We start from the raw sequence: 18,445 nt of genomic DNA, 5'->3' as shown, positions 1-18,445 counted from the left end.
GTAGGTTTTAAATCTGCTACACTTACCTGCTCAAATCCACTGTAGGGAGGCCATCGTATCGATATAACCTCCTGTCGGGTGGTGGAAAATTTACTAAGTATTCATATCAAAGCAGCGATATTTGACATTTTTGCAGCGGCGCCCTTACTCCTCAAGCAGAGTGACAGCCTGCGCCTTTACCGTCAGCCTGCACGGAGAGTCGTGGAGCAGTTTCACAGGAGACTCCAAACTAGTTCGCTCTCTCCACTCGTCAAACTCTCTTTCGGGAAGCATCTAAACTCATAATGTTTTTGGTAATGGCAAACCGTTTCACATATTATTACAATATCTGACGCTTTTCCTCCCTGGCTGCAGCGCGTTTTCGCAGCTACAGCCCATGAGTTTTTCCTCCTTTGCGTATATTCAAGCCGAGACGGCATGCTTGTTTTCTTTTTTTGTACTTTTCACATTTGTGTAGAAAGTAACCGGGCAGCCCGCTGACTTCTGCTCTGATTTGATCCCCAGTACGATGAGCTGGCCCACTACGGTGGGATGGATGGAGTCCCGGCGTCGATGTACGGGGACCCGCATGCGCCCCGGCCGCTTCCCCAGGTCCACCACCTGAACCACGGACCGCCGCTGCACGCCAGCCAGCACTACGGAGCCCACGCTCCCCATCCAAACGTTATGCCCACGAGCATGGGCTCTGCTGTCAACGACGTTTTAAAGAGGGATAAAGATCAAATTTATGGGTAAGGTTTGCACGAGCAAAATACGCGTGCACGTGTTATTATTATTTTTTTCTTCTATAACTTTTTAGCGTTTCTGTAACTTTGTTTTGTTGGAGTTTCTCTCCCACCACTAAATTTAAACAGTGCTTTGTGCAGGATTGACCACAATTTCGGAGCTCTATTGTTGGTCAGGGGAGTTTTGTTGATGTGTAATTTTATACGCATTGCAGAAGGCATCGTCAAGGCTGCAGTGAGTAAGAGTATAAGCCTCGAGCTTGAAATACAAGCTATAAAATAATGTGGAAGCTCTTTGTGCTCAGTCCAAGACTGAAAGTCACAGGCTGCGTGGAAGTATAATAATACAAAAAACATTTTCAACATCATAACAAATCCATGTTAGAAACTTTGCTTTAATATTACACAGCACAGTTATTTGTCTAACCTTAAATACTCTTGACTCGTTTAATCGTTCTCGCTCATACGTGCAGAAACTTGTCAGTTTTTTAAAACGCTATTTGCAGTAACTACACACAAACACACTCAGCGCGTTATTACGCATCGTGCGACTTTATAATTCTACTGCTGCGAGATTATTCTCAAATAAAACACAGAAAGATTGTTTGGTTTTCAGATGTTGCTCAACACCACTTGTGCGCAGAAAGTGCTATAATCCACAGTGTATCATTATAATCTGGGATGCAGCAGAGTAAATCCACTTCATCTCTTTTACGCACATGTGAAGTAGAGTTTACCTTCATTTATAGACTGACACACATTTAAATGACATAAATTAACAATCTTGCACCAGTTGTATGAAGTTAACATTTCTTAAAAATAGTGTTTTTCTCATTTAGATTTTAGATTATACTTGTAATTTTTTAAAATAATTTTACTGACTATTTGTGTCATGTTGTTAAAAGTTAGAGTTTCACACATTTTGTTCCCTGTGCGTCACTGTTCAAACTACAGGCCCATTAAGGAGGAATAATTAAACTCCTCGCTGTCTCACTACGTCTGTGTTTTACCTCTGCAAAATTATTATTTCATTCCCAAAATTTTCGCAAACTGTATAATTACTTAAAAATACACAGCAGAAACTTTTTGTTGCCTCCGTCTTGTTTTTTGTGGAGTTTTGTTGACTTCTCTGCTGTTCATAGTTTGCACTGCAAGAAATGTCAGTCGATTCATGTCACACGGAGTCTAAAATTCCTTCAGTTAGTCAAACCGAGGGGTTGAAATATTCCAGATGTGTATTTAGCCTTTCTCACGAATCAAAACAGCTTCTAAAAAGAATAATCCTGAATCCAGTTCGACCTGTTTTAGTTGTTGTCTGTCTCATTTTAAGAAGCGTTCACGTAGGAAACAGTAAGAGACGTGCGTAAAAACTAAAAAAGAAATTAGTAAAAATTATCTCATCTAACTGTCTCATCGTTTTTTACTTGCTTTAGGAGAACAGAGAGATATTTTATGGGAAAAGACAGATACGCAGGTTGCTTGGACATTTTTTGCAGTGGGCTTTGTGGAGCCGGTGTGCCGCTTGTGCTCAGGCTGTGTTTCCCTTCTTGCAGTCACCCTTTATTCCCACTGCTCGCACTGGTTTTTGAGAAGTGCGAGCTGGCGACGTGTACTCCGAGGGAGCCCGGCGTAGCAGGCGGCGACGTCTGCTCCTCAGACTCCTTCAACGAGGACATTGCAGTCTTTGCCAAACAGGTCAATTTTGAAATATTAAAAAAATAATATATATTTACATGTATTTTTGGTTGTTGTGGCTGCGTCATGGCACATGGTTTTCTGCCTGCTTCATAATGTTTTGCAGCAAAAAACTTTCTTATAATAAGATTAAATAATACTATGTGTTCTCTGCAAAATATACGTTGCGTCATTTAAGAAATCTGGAGTTGCATTATCATTATCATGGAATGTCAGTTTGGAAATGTTACGCACACATTACGCACATTTTAAACTAACTTTGACATTTGGTGTGTGTTATTTTTAGGTCCGAGCAGAAAAACCTTTATTTTCATCAAATCCAGAGTTGGACAATTTGGTAAGCTGCACACTTTTTTTGACCTCTCTTCCTCTCAATAACCGCAGCCTCCACCATGCCTTGTTTAGGGGGGGGGGGGGGGGGGGGGGATTCACTCTGTGAGTGTCCGCAGCATCCACACTGTCAATAAAGTGAACATATGATTTAAACTTCCGCACACACGTCAGATCAGCTCTGAAGTGAAGCTGTGTGACCACATGAGCCGCTGTCATTGTTCTCTTCCAACTGACCCAGCTGACCATGCAGTGTGTAATGACTCTAAACAATATGTATTCTCCTTCTTGCCTGGCTGTAGTGCAGGCTACTCCACAGTGTTATTATGACGAGTGGATTATCATATCATGTTATAATAATCCTGCACATGTGTAAAAATATAATATCGATTCATTTGTGATATTGATTTTTTTCATATTATATTTCTCCACTTTCAGATGATACAAGCCATACAAGTATTACGGTTTCACCTATTGGAATTAGAAAAGGTAAATATTGTGAATGTTCCTCTGAGCACCTGCACATACACACCCTGTACTTTTAATGGCGCTGACATTATCAAACGTGCATGTGTCCTTTAGCAGATGTTTAAAAAATAAATCAACAGGCATGCATTGCATTAGAAAGTTTTATTTTTTTATAGTTTTCACAAAATATGCCGCTTTATTTAACCAACTATTTGTGCAGCAGAAGTAAATATTGATCAGTTGCGCTGCAGCCTCTTTGCGCACGTTGCACACTGTTATTGATCCGCAGATTTTGTTTCAGCTGCTCATTATTTCGCCAGCTTAACGGCGTGCTCTTTATTTTTCTGTCGTTCAACTTGTTGCTGCAGTCTCCCGAGAATAATAAGCACTGCAACAATTTCACTATTGTTTCCTCGCCGACCGATAATGCCCATTAATTGGAGTTATTCTTGGACTTGGCTGCATGGAGCGTTTCCCCATCCTGGGAAAAAAAAGAGGAATAAAAAAAGAAAACCAACAACGGTGTTTTCTGCCCCTTTGTAGGTGCACGAGCTCTGCGACAATTTTTGCCACCGGTACATCAGCTGTTTGAAAGGAAAAATGCCAATAGATCTAGTAATCGACGAACGGGATGGCAGCTCGAAATCAGATCACGAAGAGCTCTCGGGATCATCGACTAACCTTGCAGATCACGTAAGTAACGCAACCTCTTGTATTCATGATGTGTGCTGTGCTGTTGTGCGTGTGTGCTGCTGCTGTGGAGAGCACGACTGGAGCTTTGAAAGAAGAAGAGCGTTTGGAGAAAATAGTCAGATTTGTTTTGATGTTTCTGAAAACGCAAACTTTTTGGGGACTACTTACCCTCAGGTCGCTGCGTGACCCCGCTGTGCCATCAGTAAATAGAGCATGCTCTGTTCTTGCAAGGAGAATCTGTCGATCGATGCTCTGGGGTCAAAAGCTATGATGTGATACAATAGACTGAGTTATTGTTTTAGTCTTTTGATTAGGGGCGGTCATGTGTGTATAATGCGTCCGTGCTTGCTTGTGTGAATCCAGTGTGTGTGTGCGCGCGCGCGTTTGCGCGCACAAGCAAGGCGCTGTCGTGAGTAATGGAGAGTTGCACGCTGAGGGAGAGAGAAAAAACGTGAGGCAATTATCTGTTACGCAGGTTTAACGTTAAAGCAGGGTATCAGCGGTAAGCTTTAGCTTTAGGCCAATATTTAAAAAGAAAGGGGCTTTATATTTGGGGCTGTGGGAGCTGGATATGGCCTGTGCGTAAAGCTGTGGATTTTTTTTCTTTGCTGCAGAGGTGGAGAAAGTGGTAGCCTATTGAAATAGATCTCAGGGCTAAAGGCTTACCATCAATGTCAAGTTCACAAGGCATATGATGGTTCGTCTGGAGGCCTTCCACTGCTGTTGATGTTAATGTGTTTAATTGTTTCGTATTGATTGCCGTGTGGTTTCTGCTCTGCACTGACTCTCTCCTCTGCTCCCCGTTTTATGGCTGGAGGCTCCATAATGCTGAATTCAATTATATGCACCTGAAGTACAGGAGCTTTAAATTTGAGGATCGATTCCTCCGGTTTTAAATCGTGCATTTTTCGGTGTAATAAACACAGGCTCTCCTCGCTGCGTGGATCGAGCTGACACGTGTATTATTGAGTTTGATATCTGTGAATTATTGCGTCCTGCGTGCGTCAAGCTATAATGTTTGGGTGGTGGGGTGAAGAAAGAAAGCAGCGCCCGTTACAACAAAGTGACTAGTTAATATCTGCAAAGCACAAGGCCAAGCCTATTAGGAATTAAAGCAGATTTAAGTGTTATGCAGAGTCACTGCGCTGCATCTGTTGGGTCTGGCTGGAGGCCTAATAGCGGTGGATTCCCTCTGAAAGCCCCGGCGAGTTTACAGGGCCACGCAGCGCAGCGCACAACAAGGTGAATTAAAACACAATTGGCTGCGAAAAAAAAAAATAGATGCCGACGTCGGTCTGAGAAACGACAATATTGTGGCCCTCCAACACAAGTGCAGAAATGAGGCATGCTGTTGTTTATGTTGCAGAGATTAGATAAACTAGCCTGTTTAGTTTCATGGCAGATGGTTGATACTCAAGCCAATTTCCAACGGTGTCTCCCCTTGTGCTCAGACACTGCAGCTTTCTTTTTTCTTTGCCAGGGGTCCACTTGTGAGGAATATATATATATTTTTGATAATTAGAGAATTAGGTGTGCCAATAAAGCAAATCAGCAGCAGCAATAAACAAAGGATTCTGCATGACAAGCCATTTGTCTTGATGTCATTTGGACTGACCACCTCATTAGGTGTTTAACTTTTAAGGGGTTTAATTCACTGATGTGGCACCAGGGAACTTTTTTTTTATTGCGCATCACCTATAACTGCTGGGCTGGATTTGAATAAAGCAGAGATTTAAAAAAAATGTTTTACTTGTTTGCATTTAGATCTGTGTGTCTGAGCTGAACAGTGATTTTAGACACCAACGTATACTTCTTATTTTTTAATATATAAGAATACAGCTCCTTAGCTGCACAATATGTTTTTAGTATTTTATTTTATATGATATAATAATTGCACAGGCTCCAGAGGAACAGTTTATATGCACAATATGTTTGATTCTGGGTTAAGGTTACGTTTTACCCACTTACGTTTATTATCTTCTTATATATAATTGATCATTTGTTGACTATTCACCCAGCCATCTACTTTTACTTCACCTGGATAATTCTTAAGTGTGTTCCTTTCCCTGCTTGTGTGTTTGAAGCAACTGGATTCCTGTCTTTTCCTTGGGGATCAATAAAGTATCTATCTATAGCTAAGTACAGCGTGTATGATAATATTTGCAGAAAGTGAAACTGTCGAGGTTAAATGTCGACAGTGCAGTCGTGATCTAAAAACCTTGTAGGCTAGTAAATAGTTAACTTCTTCAGCAGTCATATCCACGTCTAATTAAAAAGACTCCTTGCCTAAAATGTGTTTTGAATATTGAAAACAATGCACAAAAAATGCAACTGGCTGCAAAACTGCACCAGCGCACGGGAAGCAACATTTCTGTCCTGATTTATTTATTTTATTTATTCATTTGTGTTTGGCTGTATTTTATTATTCATTTCTGTCCTCGCTGCTCGTTGCGGAGAGGAAGGCAGTTTCATAGTTAGATATGCTAATTTATTTAGTTAGAATCTCTCACGTCCATTTTTCTTTGCTTTGATATGCATTTTTAATATATAGCCCTGGGCTACATCTCATTTGGCGAAAGTTGGTTTTTCTGGAGATGATGAGGCTCTTCACTGTGAAGGAGGCAGCCCATTGAGCTTGTTTTTATATATATTTGTGTGTGTGTGTGTGTGTGTGTCCTCTTTCTGTTCCCCTCCTCATACCTGACAGTGGAGCGTAATAAGCGCAGTTTTATTTACACTTGAATGCTGCATTGTCTTAGAGATGATTGGATTACGCTGCAGCATAAGAGCGAGATGAGGTCTTTGCTGACACTGTTGATTTCCCGTCTTCGCTTGCGGTGACTGTCTCGACCATGTGAGCCCACCCAAGGCTCATCGGCCCTCCCCAGATCAACCCCATCCCATTTAAAAAGGAAAGAAAAAAAGATGTATTACATATGAAAGGTGATGGAGGGTAAGAAAAAACACAGAGCAGTGTAGATTTGCAAACGGTTGGTACAATGTGTGTGTTCCTGTCAATGGTGTGCTCTCTTGTCTTTTTAATTAATTAATACAATTTCTGTCTTTTCTGTGCTACATCCAATTAGGGAGGCAAATAGAATTAATGGTGTCTGAATATTATCTGTTCTAATGAATTAGCCTTTGTGTCGTCTCCTGCTATTGTGCTGCTTCCTCAGTCAAGCTCACATATTAACAGAAGGCTTCTCATTTCCTCCATGCATATGCTTTATATGCTTTTGAAACTGCTTTCGAGTCTCTGCACACTTGCAGGTTTGTTATACAGACCGTCTGTAGGATTTGCAGGACTCGGCGCTGTGTGTTGGAGAGCTTTGCTCAGGGAGTGATAGTAGTTCCCATGGAGGTAATGGTGACGCTTATCTTGACTTTGCATGGTTGGAAAGGGAAAGAAGGGAGAAAAAAAAAGAGCTTTGTGTTTACATTTGATTCTCTGCTACAGGCTCTGGGCGCAGCCGAGCATTGGTCAGATGCGGTGATGTCACAGGTTCAGTCAAGTAATGCAATCGTTCATCTCGTGCCCATGTTGTGATTTACTGTGTGTTTGAGTGGAGGTGGGTGCTTAGTAGTGTCCTGTTTTTGTACATCACCGTGCACGGCACACACACACAGCCCTCTGCCTCCGCTCTGTGGACAGCGAGCCCTCGGGCCGAGCTGGCCTGCTGAACCGTGGAATTTCTCCCGTTCTGGAGGTGTTCTAATTCAACTAGCTTTGTTCTCCTCGGGGACCAACTATGTTTGGATCTCTCCCTCTCTCTCGGTGCATCGCTGACTTGGACCACTCTGTCTGTTCCACACAATTGTTTTGTGATGGTGGGATGTCTGGCCTTACATTTCCTATTTGATTAGTGTTCAGAGAGGGGGCCCTGTTGGCAGGCATATCTAATCATCGCTACCGTGGCTGGAGAGAGGCTCGGCTCACTTGTTGCGTCTCACACACACTCCCATCCCGGCGATGAAAAATAGTTGGTCAGCAGTCACGTTAAGATCAAGAGAAGTTGCACTGAAATCCAACCTATACAGCTAATGACAGTAAAGACATATATTTACATACTCATCTGAAAGCTCATATTTTAGAGTTATTTGTTAAAAGGAACAGATGAAAGTGGAATTATCTGTAATGACTTGTCTGTTTTATATTTCTGCCACTTTCTGTCATTTTGATGTGTGCCAAACCCATGAATCACAATAGTTGTCATTTTTTTTAATTTAATCTCTTCTTTCTGAAGACATATTTGCACATGTAATGTGCCATTCACTACTAAGGTTGTTTGTTTTTGCCTCAGAGAAAGTTTTCCAGCATCTATGCAATCAGTCAATCCCTCATGTCTGTTAAAACAAGCTGCAGTGAATTATTAGCTGCTAAATTAAGGCGTCTTTATATTCAGGATAATTGAGGGTGTTGTAAATGCTCAGCTGTTCAGTACACAGTGCACCTACACTTTTCTAAAGCGCCTGTGTGTAATTACGAGCTCAACCCGACAAAAATGTGTGGAGTTTTTTTTCTCTGTTTACGCCATGTGGCAAGATGTGTCTTGAAATGTCAGGTCGCTTTATGATTTATGGACTTGTGTGTTTCTGTTTTGTCAGCGATTCTATACACGGGATCCTTGTAGCTCACACACACACACACACACACACACACACACACACGGCTAGCCACTCTCAGCCTACCTTACACTGCTACTACACCAACATATTTCCTCCCTTCCCCTCCAGGTTCCAGGGGAATTTGAGGGAAATTCAATGATGCCGCTAAATCAATTTTATTTGAAATTCCTAGGGATGTAGGCAGAGTGCAGTGAGGGAAGTGAGATTGTGCCAGGCAGGTGTTTGTAAATGAGAAACAGGGGACAGGAGCAGAGGAGACGGCAGCATTCTCCCGCTCTCCTGTGGCCTGGCTGCACTACAAGCCTTCTCCCCCATATTGTCTCCTGCTTTATTAATTACAACTTGTATTATCAGCCGCCAGTTGCTAACCCCAGCAAACAGAAAAGGCTTCCCCTAGAGACCCCGCTCCTTTTGTATCTTTTTCTCTATCTTGTCCTCTTGTGTGTGTGTTTGTGTGTTTGTGTGTTTGTAGGTGTGCGTGTTCTTGCCTGCACATTTATTTGAGATTGCTTGCTGGTGTCCTCCTCCTCCTGGTAACACTGCTCTTTAACACAATTAGTGAAGAGCATGGAGTGAACCATGTTTGACTCCTAATTATGCCCAGCTTTAGGGAATAGTCACATGGGCTAGAGGCCTTTTTTTTTTTCTTCCTCCTCTTTTGATTCTTCCTCTATGTTTCATCGAGGACTTACTCGTGTAGGTTGAAGAAGTCTGTTCGGGTGACATGATTCTTTTTTCCCTTTTCTTTTTACAACTTGTTTGAACTTTATCAGACCCATGGGGATTATGACAAAATGGTTGTGTGTGTGTTTGTGTTGTGCGGTGTCTGATGATGCACCCTCCGTAGCTCGGAGAGGCACACTAAATTATTCATGGGAAGGAAAGGCTGTTGCTTTTGTCGCCTTGTTGAGCGCCGGAAAGTTAACGCTGTTGTTTTGATATTTGTCGTCTCTTTCCGCAGACAGGGTTGTGAATGAGAGGTGACTTACAGGTATTAAAAAAGATAGTGTCTTCATTAAAAATATCCTCTACATGTATAGTTCCTACTATACACTGCTTTATTATTATCGGGTCATATGAATTGCTGCGGTGTGCTTTCTGCCCCATAAGAACCAAACTAACAAAGCTGTATCTATATCCCTGCACACAGACCCATTAAACCCACAGGGTAGCAAATCACAGCAAAATATCATTCCCTTTAACACCATTAGCTGAGGTGTCTTTGAATTTAATTTAGTGCCAGCACCATTAAAAATGACACATTACTCTGCAATGATAGCTAAATTAAGTCCTATCGATTCTGCTGTTGCATTAAAACCATGCTGTGGCCATTGCTGGCAAGTGTGAGAGAGAGAGAGAGAGAGAGAAAGAGGGAGAGAAGAAGTGAGCCAGAGTGTGTGAGAGCAGCGAGCGTAGTGTTTCAGGTCTGTCTCACGAGCGGCTGGCAGTGTGTGTCTCACTGTGAGGAAGCAGAACCCAGTCATTTTCTTCTCCTGGAACAACAACAGCCCGTTCGGTGCACAGAGACCAGCTCTGCTTAGATACATTATACACCCGGGGAGTCTGGGATTTTTTTATTTTTTTTACCTCTGTTCTGTGTTTCATATGACAAAGGAGAAATTAAAGTGTGTGAGACGTTTGATGTGCTTTTCCCACATTATTGATTTCACTCAGACTAGACTAGGCTGTGTTGAGAGTAACAGAAAACAGACCATATGTTGATCACTGGCACGTCACAATCAGCCGCCGCACTCAGGACAGCGACACTTTCCCCTCCGTTCACTTGAAAAAACCCAGGCATGGGTTATTGTTCACCCCGTCTTCTTACCCCTCTGCCGAATAATTCTCCAAGCTCTTTATCTGATTGCCATTCGGCGAACAGCTGACGCTGAGAGGGCCTTGAGTGGAGCGGAGGGTCTGAAGGGCCTTGTGTGTTTCTGTCTGCTGTTTTCGGCTCCGAGCTGTTTAAGAAAACAGCCCTCCTTCCCCAAAAAACTTAGCAGATAAAAGGGCCTTGCTCACAGGCATAGCAGCAGCTTCGCCTCCGCAGCAGAACAAGCCGCAGCACATCAGGACTGCGCACCCAGGGGAGCCTCAGCAGCCGCTTGTCTTGTAGCCTCTGTATCCCAGCAAACCTCCACTAGTCTGCAGGCCCTATCCTGTCTGTCCTCCTCCAGTACAACTCACTCTGACTGGGGCAACAAAGCAGGCGGGCAGGCTCCTCTCTGGCGGGGAGCTGAGGGAAGAGAGGTTCATCAGGAACACTGCTGAACTTAGACAAAATGGTAAAGACGCTCTCTTTCTTGGAATATTCTGCGGCGTGTACATTTTTCTTCTGTTTTTTCGTATGTATATGTGTGTGTTTGTGTTTGAGGAAGAAAAAAAAAACCAGAGCGGGAACTGAGAAGTGGGTTGAGGTTTGTGGGAAGCCTTGGTGCAGGCCTGTGTTTGTTTGGCTTGGGCTCTGCTCATGGGGCTGCTTCTCTTGGGCCCCAGACGACGTTGGGCGAACGTTGGCCAACATTTTGTCATCATGCTCAGGTGACATGTTAAATTGGGAAAGACTCGCCAGGACCGTGCGAGCCATGAGGCTGTATCAACTCTGTTTGAGAGTGTAGTAAATTACATGATCTGTGTGTCTATCGTCTGGATGGCAGAGGAAATTCCCCCTCCAGCCTGCCGTCATGTGGCTGATAAAGCCTTTCCTGTACAGTAAAAAAATCCTGTTTCCCTGTGTGCACGGACGGGGAAGTGGGAATGACCAGGAAAGAGAGGTGGACGAGAGCAAAGGAGAAAAGAAAGTCGCCCTGAAAGTTTAGAATTTGTTTACGAACATTTCTTTGAAGCCGGCCGGCTGAGATTTAACACTCTTTTCTGCGTGTGTTTGTATATATAAAAGAGTGTGTGTGCATGTGTGTTTATACTTCTTGCTCTATTATGTCATTAGCATGTGAGCGTAAGTGTATTCCTGCAGGCCTCTGTGGGCGTGTGTGTACGACAGTGAGGGCGTGGACACATTTTTGGCAGATTAGCAGGAGAATCACTGTCATATCTTATTTTCACTTCTGACAGTGGTAATGATTAATGGTGGCTGTGGTGTGTTTGGACTTTTTACCTCTATATTTCTCACTTGACGCGGAAGTCTCAATTGGTTATGGTATAAACGAACTCCACTGGGCTCTGCCATATGTGTTTAGACAATCACTCAGGAGCGCTCGGCTCGCAGCGTTCAAAATCAAACGCCACATTAACGGCGCTGCGTTTTGCTTTCATGCATTAATGAATCACTTTGATTACACTGTTTTGACTTATTGCCAGCTGCTTTAGTGCATTCGTTCCTTTCTGTTCATCTATTATTACAGTGGCTTTGTTGATTGTCTGTTCGCTGGGGCTCTTCGCCTTGCCGGGGGAATGTAAGCAGACTGAGGACCCTCACCGTGCCTGTTGACTCATACAGATGTCACTCTCATGTTTCCACCATTCTTACATGGCCTCTCTCTCTCTTTCTTTCTGTGTCCGTCCCTCCCTCCCTCCCTTCCTCCCCCCTCTCGCTGCTCTCCGTGCTCCTGGTTTCGCGGTTTGGACGGGGGAATGTGGATGGATGCACGGATGGATCCCACGCTTGCTTTCTCCCTTCTGCAAAACCTCAGAACCCAGCTTCCTGGAGAGACCACGATGACGCCACCTCCACACACTCGGCCGGCACACCGGGGCCCTCCAGCGGGGGACACGCTTCACAGAGTGGCGACAACAGCAGTGAACAAGGTAAGCCGGCACAGAAATGGGCAAGTGCACACACGCACTCAAGCACTGCCACATAATCATACATAGATATAAGGGCACAGATCCACGCAGGACATATTAATCATCATGCATGAGTGGAGTTGCCAGCGCTTCAATTTATTAAAGCCAGTGCTTTAATGTGAGATCTACAATGAATAGGTGGCACATCCCTCTATACATGTACACCCCAGTGCTTCCTATTCCACGTTGGATTATCCTGTTTTTTGACTGGCGTCCATGTAAACACGTAGTCACACCTAAAAATGAACATGCTTATCCACTCTTACACCTCAAGTGCAAACAGCCACAGTAGCACAACAACCTTGCAAGGGGCTTTCCAAGGTGTTGCTATTTGGAGCACTTAACAAAAACCTGGTGATTAATACTATATTTCTGCCAGTTCTTGCTTCCATTTAAACCGTATTAACTTTGCTCTCTGCACAACAGCCTCTAATCATGTCTCAGTCAGCCTTGTGTTATCCCGCACACGACCTGCCAAACAGCAATAATGCGTTTAAAAACAAATGCATTTGAATTTGTTACAGACAGTGTGTGGAAGACACAGTTATCCGCCTTGTATTTCTGTCATGGTCTGTATCCGTTTTGACATGTAAATTATCAAAAGCACATGCTGTTAGTTGAATTTAGAGGTGAGGCCAAACATCAGTGCATCGTGCGATTGGGATTGTTTATTAAATGCAACTGCTGCCGGAGCTAAAGAACAGATGATGAGCTCTTGGCCTTTCCTTTCTTGTTTTGAATGCACCAAGATCTCCTTTCACTGGAGGCACAGTGTGTGTGTGTGTGTGTGTGTGTGTGTGTGTGTGTGTGTGTGTGTGTGTGTGTGTGTGTGTGTGTGTCCGTCCTTCTGTGTCTGTGCCTGTGCATGCCCTCTGGCAGTGTCCAGAGCTTTGCATGAAATTTCATCACATCGGCTACACACATATAAACACACTCAAGCACTCTGATGCACGCTTACACCAGCTGTCTCGCACAGTGGAGTTGCTGTGTCAGTTCTAGGCTATCGTTTTGCCAATAAGCGATCAAACGTATCGATGGGACGTGATGGTCGATGGGGGTTCTGTGGTGGGGCTGTTTGAAACATCTCGTCCTCCACAGACAGGAGCGGTAGTCGTAGCTCCTGAAGCATTACTGACCACAGAGTGGGGGCCGCAGCAGACCTCTGTGGTCGGCTGTGTCAGGACTAGTTGGATCACAGGATGATAGCTCGGGCTTGGATGTCTGACCAGATGTTTCTCTTAGCATAATGAAGGTACGGTTAATAATGTGACACATTGATTTATCCTGATAGGGATAATTCCAGGGTATAGGCATGAGGGCAGAGACAGATGCACAACCGTTTCTTGCAAAAGGACACATTAGGGTTTCTCTCACAGTCTGCGTAAAATGGATTCTCCTTAAATTCAATGTATTTATGTTGATCGAATATCTGGAAGTAACAACATTAGTTAAAAACGCAGGTCAGAAGACAGAGCGTAGGGTTTTTGCACTCCTCTTTGCAAATGCAAGCAGCATGGGAGATGAAGTCTGCAGGAATAACAGTGAGGGGAGGGGGGGAGGGAGGAGGGGTGAGAGAAAGAAATGCACTGCCTATTGATTATCTTACACACATAAGTACAAGTGACCTGTAATCCACAGAGCACTTATCGACTCCTCTCCCCACCGTATCCAGTAACAGCGGATCAATACGGGCCAAAGACAGTTACGGTACGGCACCGCGCATTGGGCCAACATAGACCAGGCCAACATAGACAAGATCAGGGACCAGAGCCTGACCTGAGAGGAAGAGCGCTAAACATTTGATCCACCAGTTCAAAGTTACAAGTACAAGCAGCAAAGAATAGAATCAGAGATGTAGGAAAAGAGCTGTTGCAGCGCAGAGGTGAAAAAGTAGGCAGAGTGAGAAAAAGGAGAGAGAGAGAGAGAGAGGGCAGCTGATTTAATGGTCTAATGAGGCCGTCCTCCAGCCAGTTGTTTTGTGTGAGGCATGCTCTGACCTTTCGCTCTGCTCGGGAGCCCTGCCGCCTCATTTTTCACATTCTTGCAATTACGTTAACGCTTGAAGCGCTCGCTGACTCCCGACTCTGGCCCTTCCATTCTGACAGAGCCTTCCCTCCCCAACCTCTCCACCTTTTTTTTCTTTTTCCCTCCTCTCCTCCACTTCCACTCCACTCCTTGCTCCACGCATGAACTGGCCTCCCCTATCTCAATACATTTCCACATAAAATTCGTAGTCCACACTCTGGAGTCCGCAGAGAAAATGTGAAATGTGTGCTTCACTTCGGTAATGGGGTCTTTAACAGCTTGGCCCCTGTTAAAAGGGGTGACGGTGCGGATCAGTTGAGGACGAGGGGATAGATGCTAGAGAGTGAGAGGAAGGCGAGAGAGAAAAGAGTCCAGTGGTGCTATTTTTTCTTTTTTGTTTCGGCTGCCAACAAAAACATCTACTTTCTTCCCTGATTTTCCATCTTGAAAGGTGGTTGTGCGTGTGCCGGTGGCTTGAAAAACATTTACCTCGAAAATTGATCCAGAAGCATCAACGTGTTGAATGTGTGACTCCGCTCTATTTCACATCTGAAGGTGGCCAAGTCAAACTGTCTTAAGGAGTAAAACACTTTAACTTGTTTCCTCCTTTGCCTTTGGCTGATGTTCGGGGATGCACAGCAGAGTAAAGTTTAATAACACACATAAGCACTGTATGTGTAGTTATACAACACTCTCTGAGAAGAAAATTCACTTCCAAAATGTCTGGCTTGCAGCTCAGCACCAAGCATTGTTGTGAATCTTTGCCAAAAAAAAAGTTTAACAAGTGAACAAATATATATATTGCCCCTCTTGTGGAATAATTTATTATCAAGCTATAAACCAGGGTGAAGCTTGGTCATAGCTGTTAGTAAAGAGTGCCAGTAAAGGTTCTGACACAAGCGAAAAAAGGATTAAGTTTCAGAGAAATACTTAAATCTGCAACCTCTCCCCTCCCACCGTTCACAACAAACTTTTATTTTTTTACTTCCCTCCAGAAATAGAAAATGTGAATTATCACCCTCAGGACAAATTTTGCACTCTCACTCGCTGACTGTCAAAGAGCGACTCCCTATGTTCTGGCTAAATAAACAAGCATCAGCGGTTAAAGGGAGATGGTTCAGACGGTAACACACAATAACTTCATTGGCTGTGTTTGCACATCATTTTGATTAACAGTCCCGTGGAGCTCCTCCAAGCTTATCTGGAAACATCAGAAACATCAGTTAAACTTGATGAATGTGCGTGCCTTAAGATAGCGCTCGTCTCCAAGCAGGTGTCCGTACTATGTTAAACACCTAAAGTGTGATGGAGCAGCGTGATGAAATGCTCTGCACTTTTGCCCACACCAAACACGGTACAGTCAAATGCACTCAGTCATGAAATGTAAATCCCCTACACTGATTCAGCACGGTAGGTAATGTTTCTCCCCCTCTCGCTGTATGTGCATGTCTCAGTCAGTGTGTGTGCCTCAGCTCCAGTCCACGCTTGTAATTATTAGCTATGCATGAAGACCAAATCCACATTGACATCTTGAGTGGGTGAGCAAACGGGCTTTCTGTACAATTCCCCAATTCTACTGTAGCTGGAAAAGGCTCAACAGAAGAGAGGAGAAAAGCATTTTGTACATTTTCTCAGCAATTGAACAATCCCCCATGCTCTGCGGATAGACAGACTCCCCAGAGAGGCCGAGAGAGGCAGAGATGGAGCAAAAGGGAGGAAGAGAGGGAGAGTTTGAGTGTTCGGCTCCAAGGGAGCATGCTGCGCTTGATGGAGTTGTGGTACATTTGTGTGTGTGTGTGTGTGTGTGTGTTGTTTGTGTGTGTATGTATGCGTGGGGAGTGTGGTGAGCTCCCTTGGCCCTCGCCGGGACGCCCCACTCAGCAAGGTCTTTGTGGTTGAGCTTACTGGAGAGAAAGGGGAGGGTCATTCCTGGTGGGGACACGACTCCCTGTGTCCACCCAGAGAGCCCCAGCACGAACGAGGCCTGTTGAATTGGGCATTTTCTGCACCTCCATAGCTACACTTATGGCTCAGGAAGACACAAAACTGACTGAGAGGAAGAAGGAATATAATTTTTTTTTTACCACAACAGAGAAAAGTCCAGAATCTGAGCTGCCAAACGCAAGATGGAAGCCTAGTAGCAGTTGAGTAGCTAACTGTATATTGCAACTCTGGAGTGATCAGTGAGGTGTGTTTGTGTATATAATGTATACTGTGTGTGTGTAAGTGTGTGAGCGTGCGTGCACGTGCATGCGTGGGCATGCATGTTGCCGGTTTTCCTCTAAGTGCCTGTTAGAGTTTAATTTAGTGTAGTAATTAAAGCTGAACACTGGCCCATAAACAACAGATAAACAATAAAGCAGACCCAAGCCCTGCTGTTTCATGGCTCTCACTCCCAGCTGTTGTAGCACTGATAATTTTTACACAGTGCCCCCACCTCACCGCAACACAATGCTGAAGCAACAAGGGTGTGTGTCTGTTTCAAATGTGTGTGTGTGTGTGTGTGTGTGTGGGCAGGGGCCGAACAAAAAAGCGCAGAGAAAGACATAAACACACAGGATATGTCCACTTCCCCTCTCAAAAAGAAAACACAGCGAGGTCGTCAGAAAGTTTAGCAGCCTCCTACAAAACCTACAAAACCTCAATGGTAGCAGCACGTCACTTAAACATTAAAGAGAGTACAGACATAATCCAAACTGGTGACACTGGAGGAGGAAGTATTCAAACATACACACAAATACTCAAGTGAAAGTAAAAAAACACAGTTTTCTATGTGAGTAAAAGTAAGTCTTTTTTATAAAGAATAATCAAAGAATACTGGAGAATATGCTCCTGGAAACACACTGACAACATTTTTTAACACTTTTTATGTTTAAAATAGTAACAGATCTCCAACTTGGTGTGTGCAGCACCAATGCCGTGGTCCATAACTTTTTTACCGTCCACGCAAACAGTCAAACCTCATAAATCAAACAGCATGCAATGCAGTTCTTTCAGTCTCTGTACATGTCACTCGAAATCTGCTGCATGTGAGTGCACTCCTGTTGCTGCCATAGATTGAAATGAATTCTATGGGAAACGCTGGATCAATGGTCTAATTCTCCTCTAATTATTGATTACTAAATAAATATCTGAAAACAATATGAACAATGTGTAGATAACATGTAGTGGTGTAGATGGTGTAAATATTTGTTGATAGAGTAGAGTAAAAATCTGAAGATAAAGCTAAAGTACAGTAACAAAATAAATGTACTACGTTACCTCCCACTACTGCAGTGAAAACAAGTGGAGGCAAGCAGCACCAAATGGAAAAAGCCAAATACATATACAGTATATATATATACACACAAAATACACACACGTGTCATGAGGCTAGCAATGGCTGCAGTATTTCTCAATCAGCTACTGTGTGCAATCTTAGCCTTGCCACTACATGTCAGGCCCATGTTAGTCAGGTGCCTGTTGTGAAAACAGTGCAATATGTCTGTCTGATGGTTTGTTGGGAAGGGGTAGGGCATTGTTGAAAGCTGAGAAGAGTTGGTGCGGAGGGGGAGAAAACACGGCACGGAGGGGATACTTTCATGATCCCATTAGCATAAGAGAGGCTAAATTATTCATGTCGAGTGCTTAATCTATAGGGAAAAGTATAGTTAATGCACATAGTTTTAAAATGGATCTCTCCCTGCCTCTGCTCTAACACCAGATTCTTGCTGGATTCAGCATTCGCGGGCATTTACGGGAACGTCTGTCACTCTGGCTGGTGCACACACACACACACACACACACACACACATGGTATGTGTGGGCATATGTGCGCCCTTGCTTAAGCGCTGCTGCACTTCAGGCTGTTTCAAGGGGCTCTGCTCTCAGGCTCATCCCCACTCTCCATAAGTCCCTTTCTCATCCTCACCTCGCTCTCTCTCCACCTCTCTTTCCATTTATTCCTCCATCTCTCCTTCTCCCGCACCCCCTTCCTCACACTCTCTCTCCTCACTCACCCCTCCGTGTCTCGCTCTCGGTACCGCAGACTACCTGGCCCTCATCCAGAATGTGATTAAAGAGAATGATCAGCTCCCTCA

At 44.0% G+C, this 18,445-nt stretch overlaps 1 protein-coding gene across 10 annotated transcripts in view; it reads left to right on the top strand.

The window, feature by feature from the left end:
- Window positions 1-18,445, top strand: part of meis2a (Meis homeobox 2a) — an 85,217-nt gene that overhangs the window by 6,354 nt on the left and 60,418 nt on the right. For 7 of the 10 annotated variants that reach the window (XM_069535497.1, XM_069535500.1, XM_020098176.2 and 4 more), the window contains exons 2-7: window positions 505-731; window positions 2,279-2,420; window positions 2,707-2,757; window positions 3,189-3,239; window positions 3,762-3,911; window positions 12,188-12,302. In XM_069535497.1, the coding sequence (XP_069391598.1) occupies window positions 505-731; window positions 2,279-2,420; window positions 2,707-2,757; window positions 3,189-3,239; window positions 3,762-3,911; window positions 12,188-12,302 (736 nt within the window). Of the gene's footprint in view, window positions 1-11; window positions 294-504; window positions 732-2,278; window positions 2,421-2,706; window positions 2,758-3,188; window positions 3,240-3,761; window positions 3,912-12,187; window positions 12,303-18,445 lie in introns of those variants that run through there. The other 3 variants (XM_020098183.2, XM_020098178.2, XM_020098181.2) reach the window with 1 other exon arrangement.

This window comes from Paralichthys olivaceus, chromosome 12 (assembly GCF_024713975.1).
Source record: "Paralichthys olivaceus isolate ysfri-2021 chromosome 12, ASM2471397v2, whole genome shotgun sequence".
NCBI lineage: Eukaryota > Metazoa > Chordata > Actinopteri > Pleuronectiformes > Paralichthyidae > Paralichthys > Paralichthys olivaceus.
The sequence above is the reverse complement of the archived record's forward strand: the minus strand, read 5'-3'. Positions and strand labels throughout refer to the sequence as shown.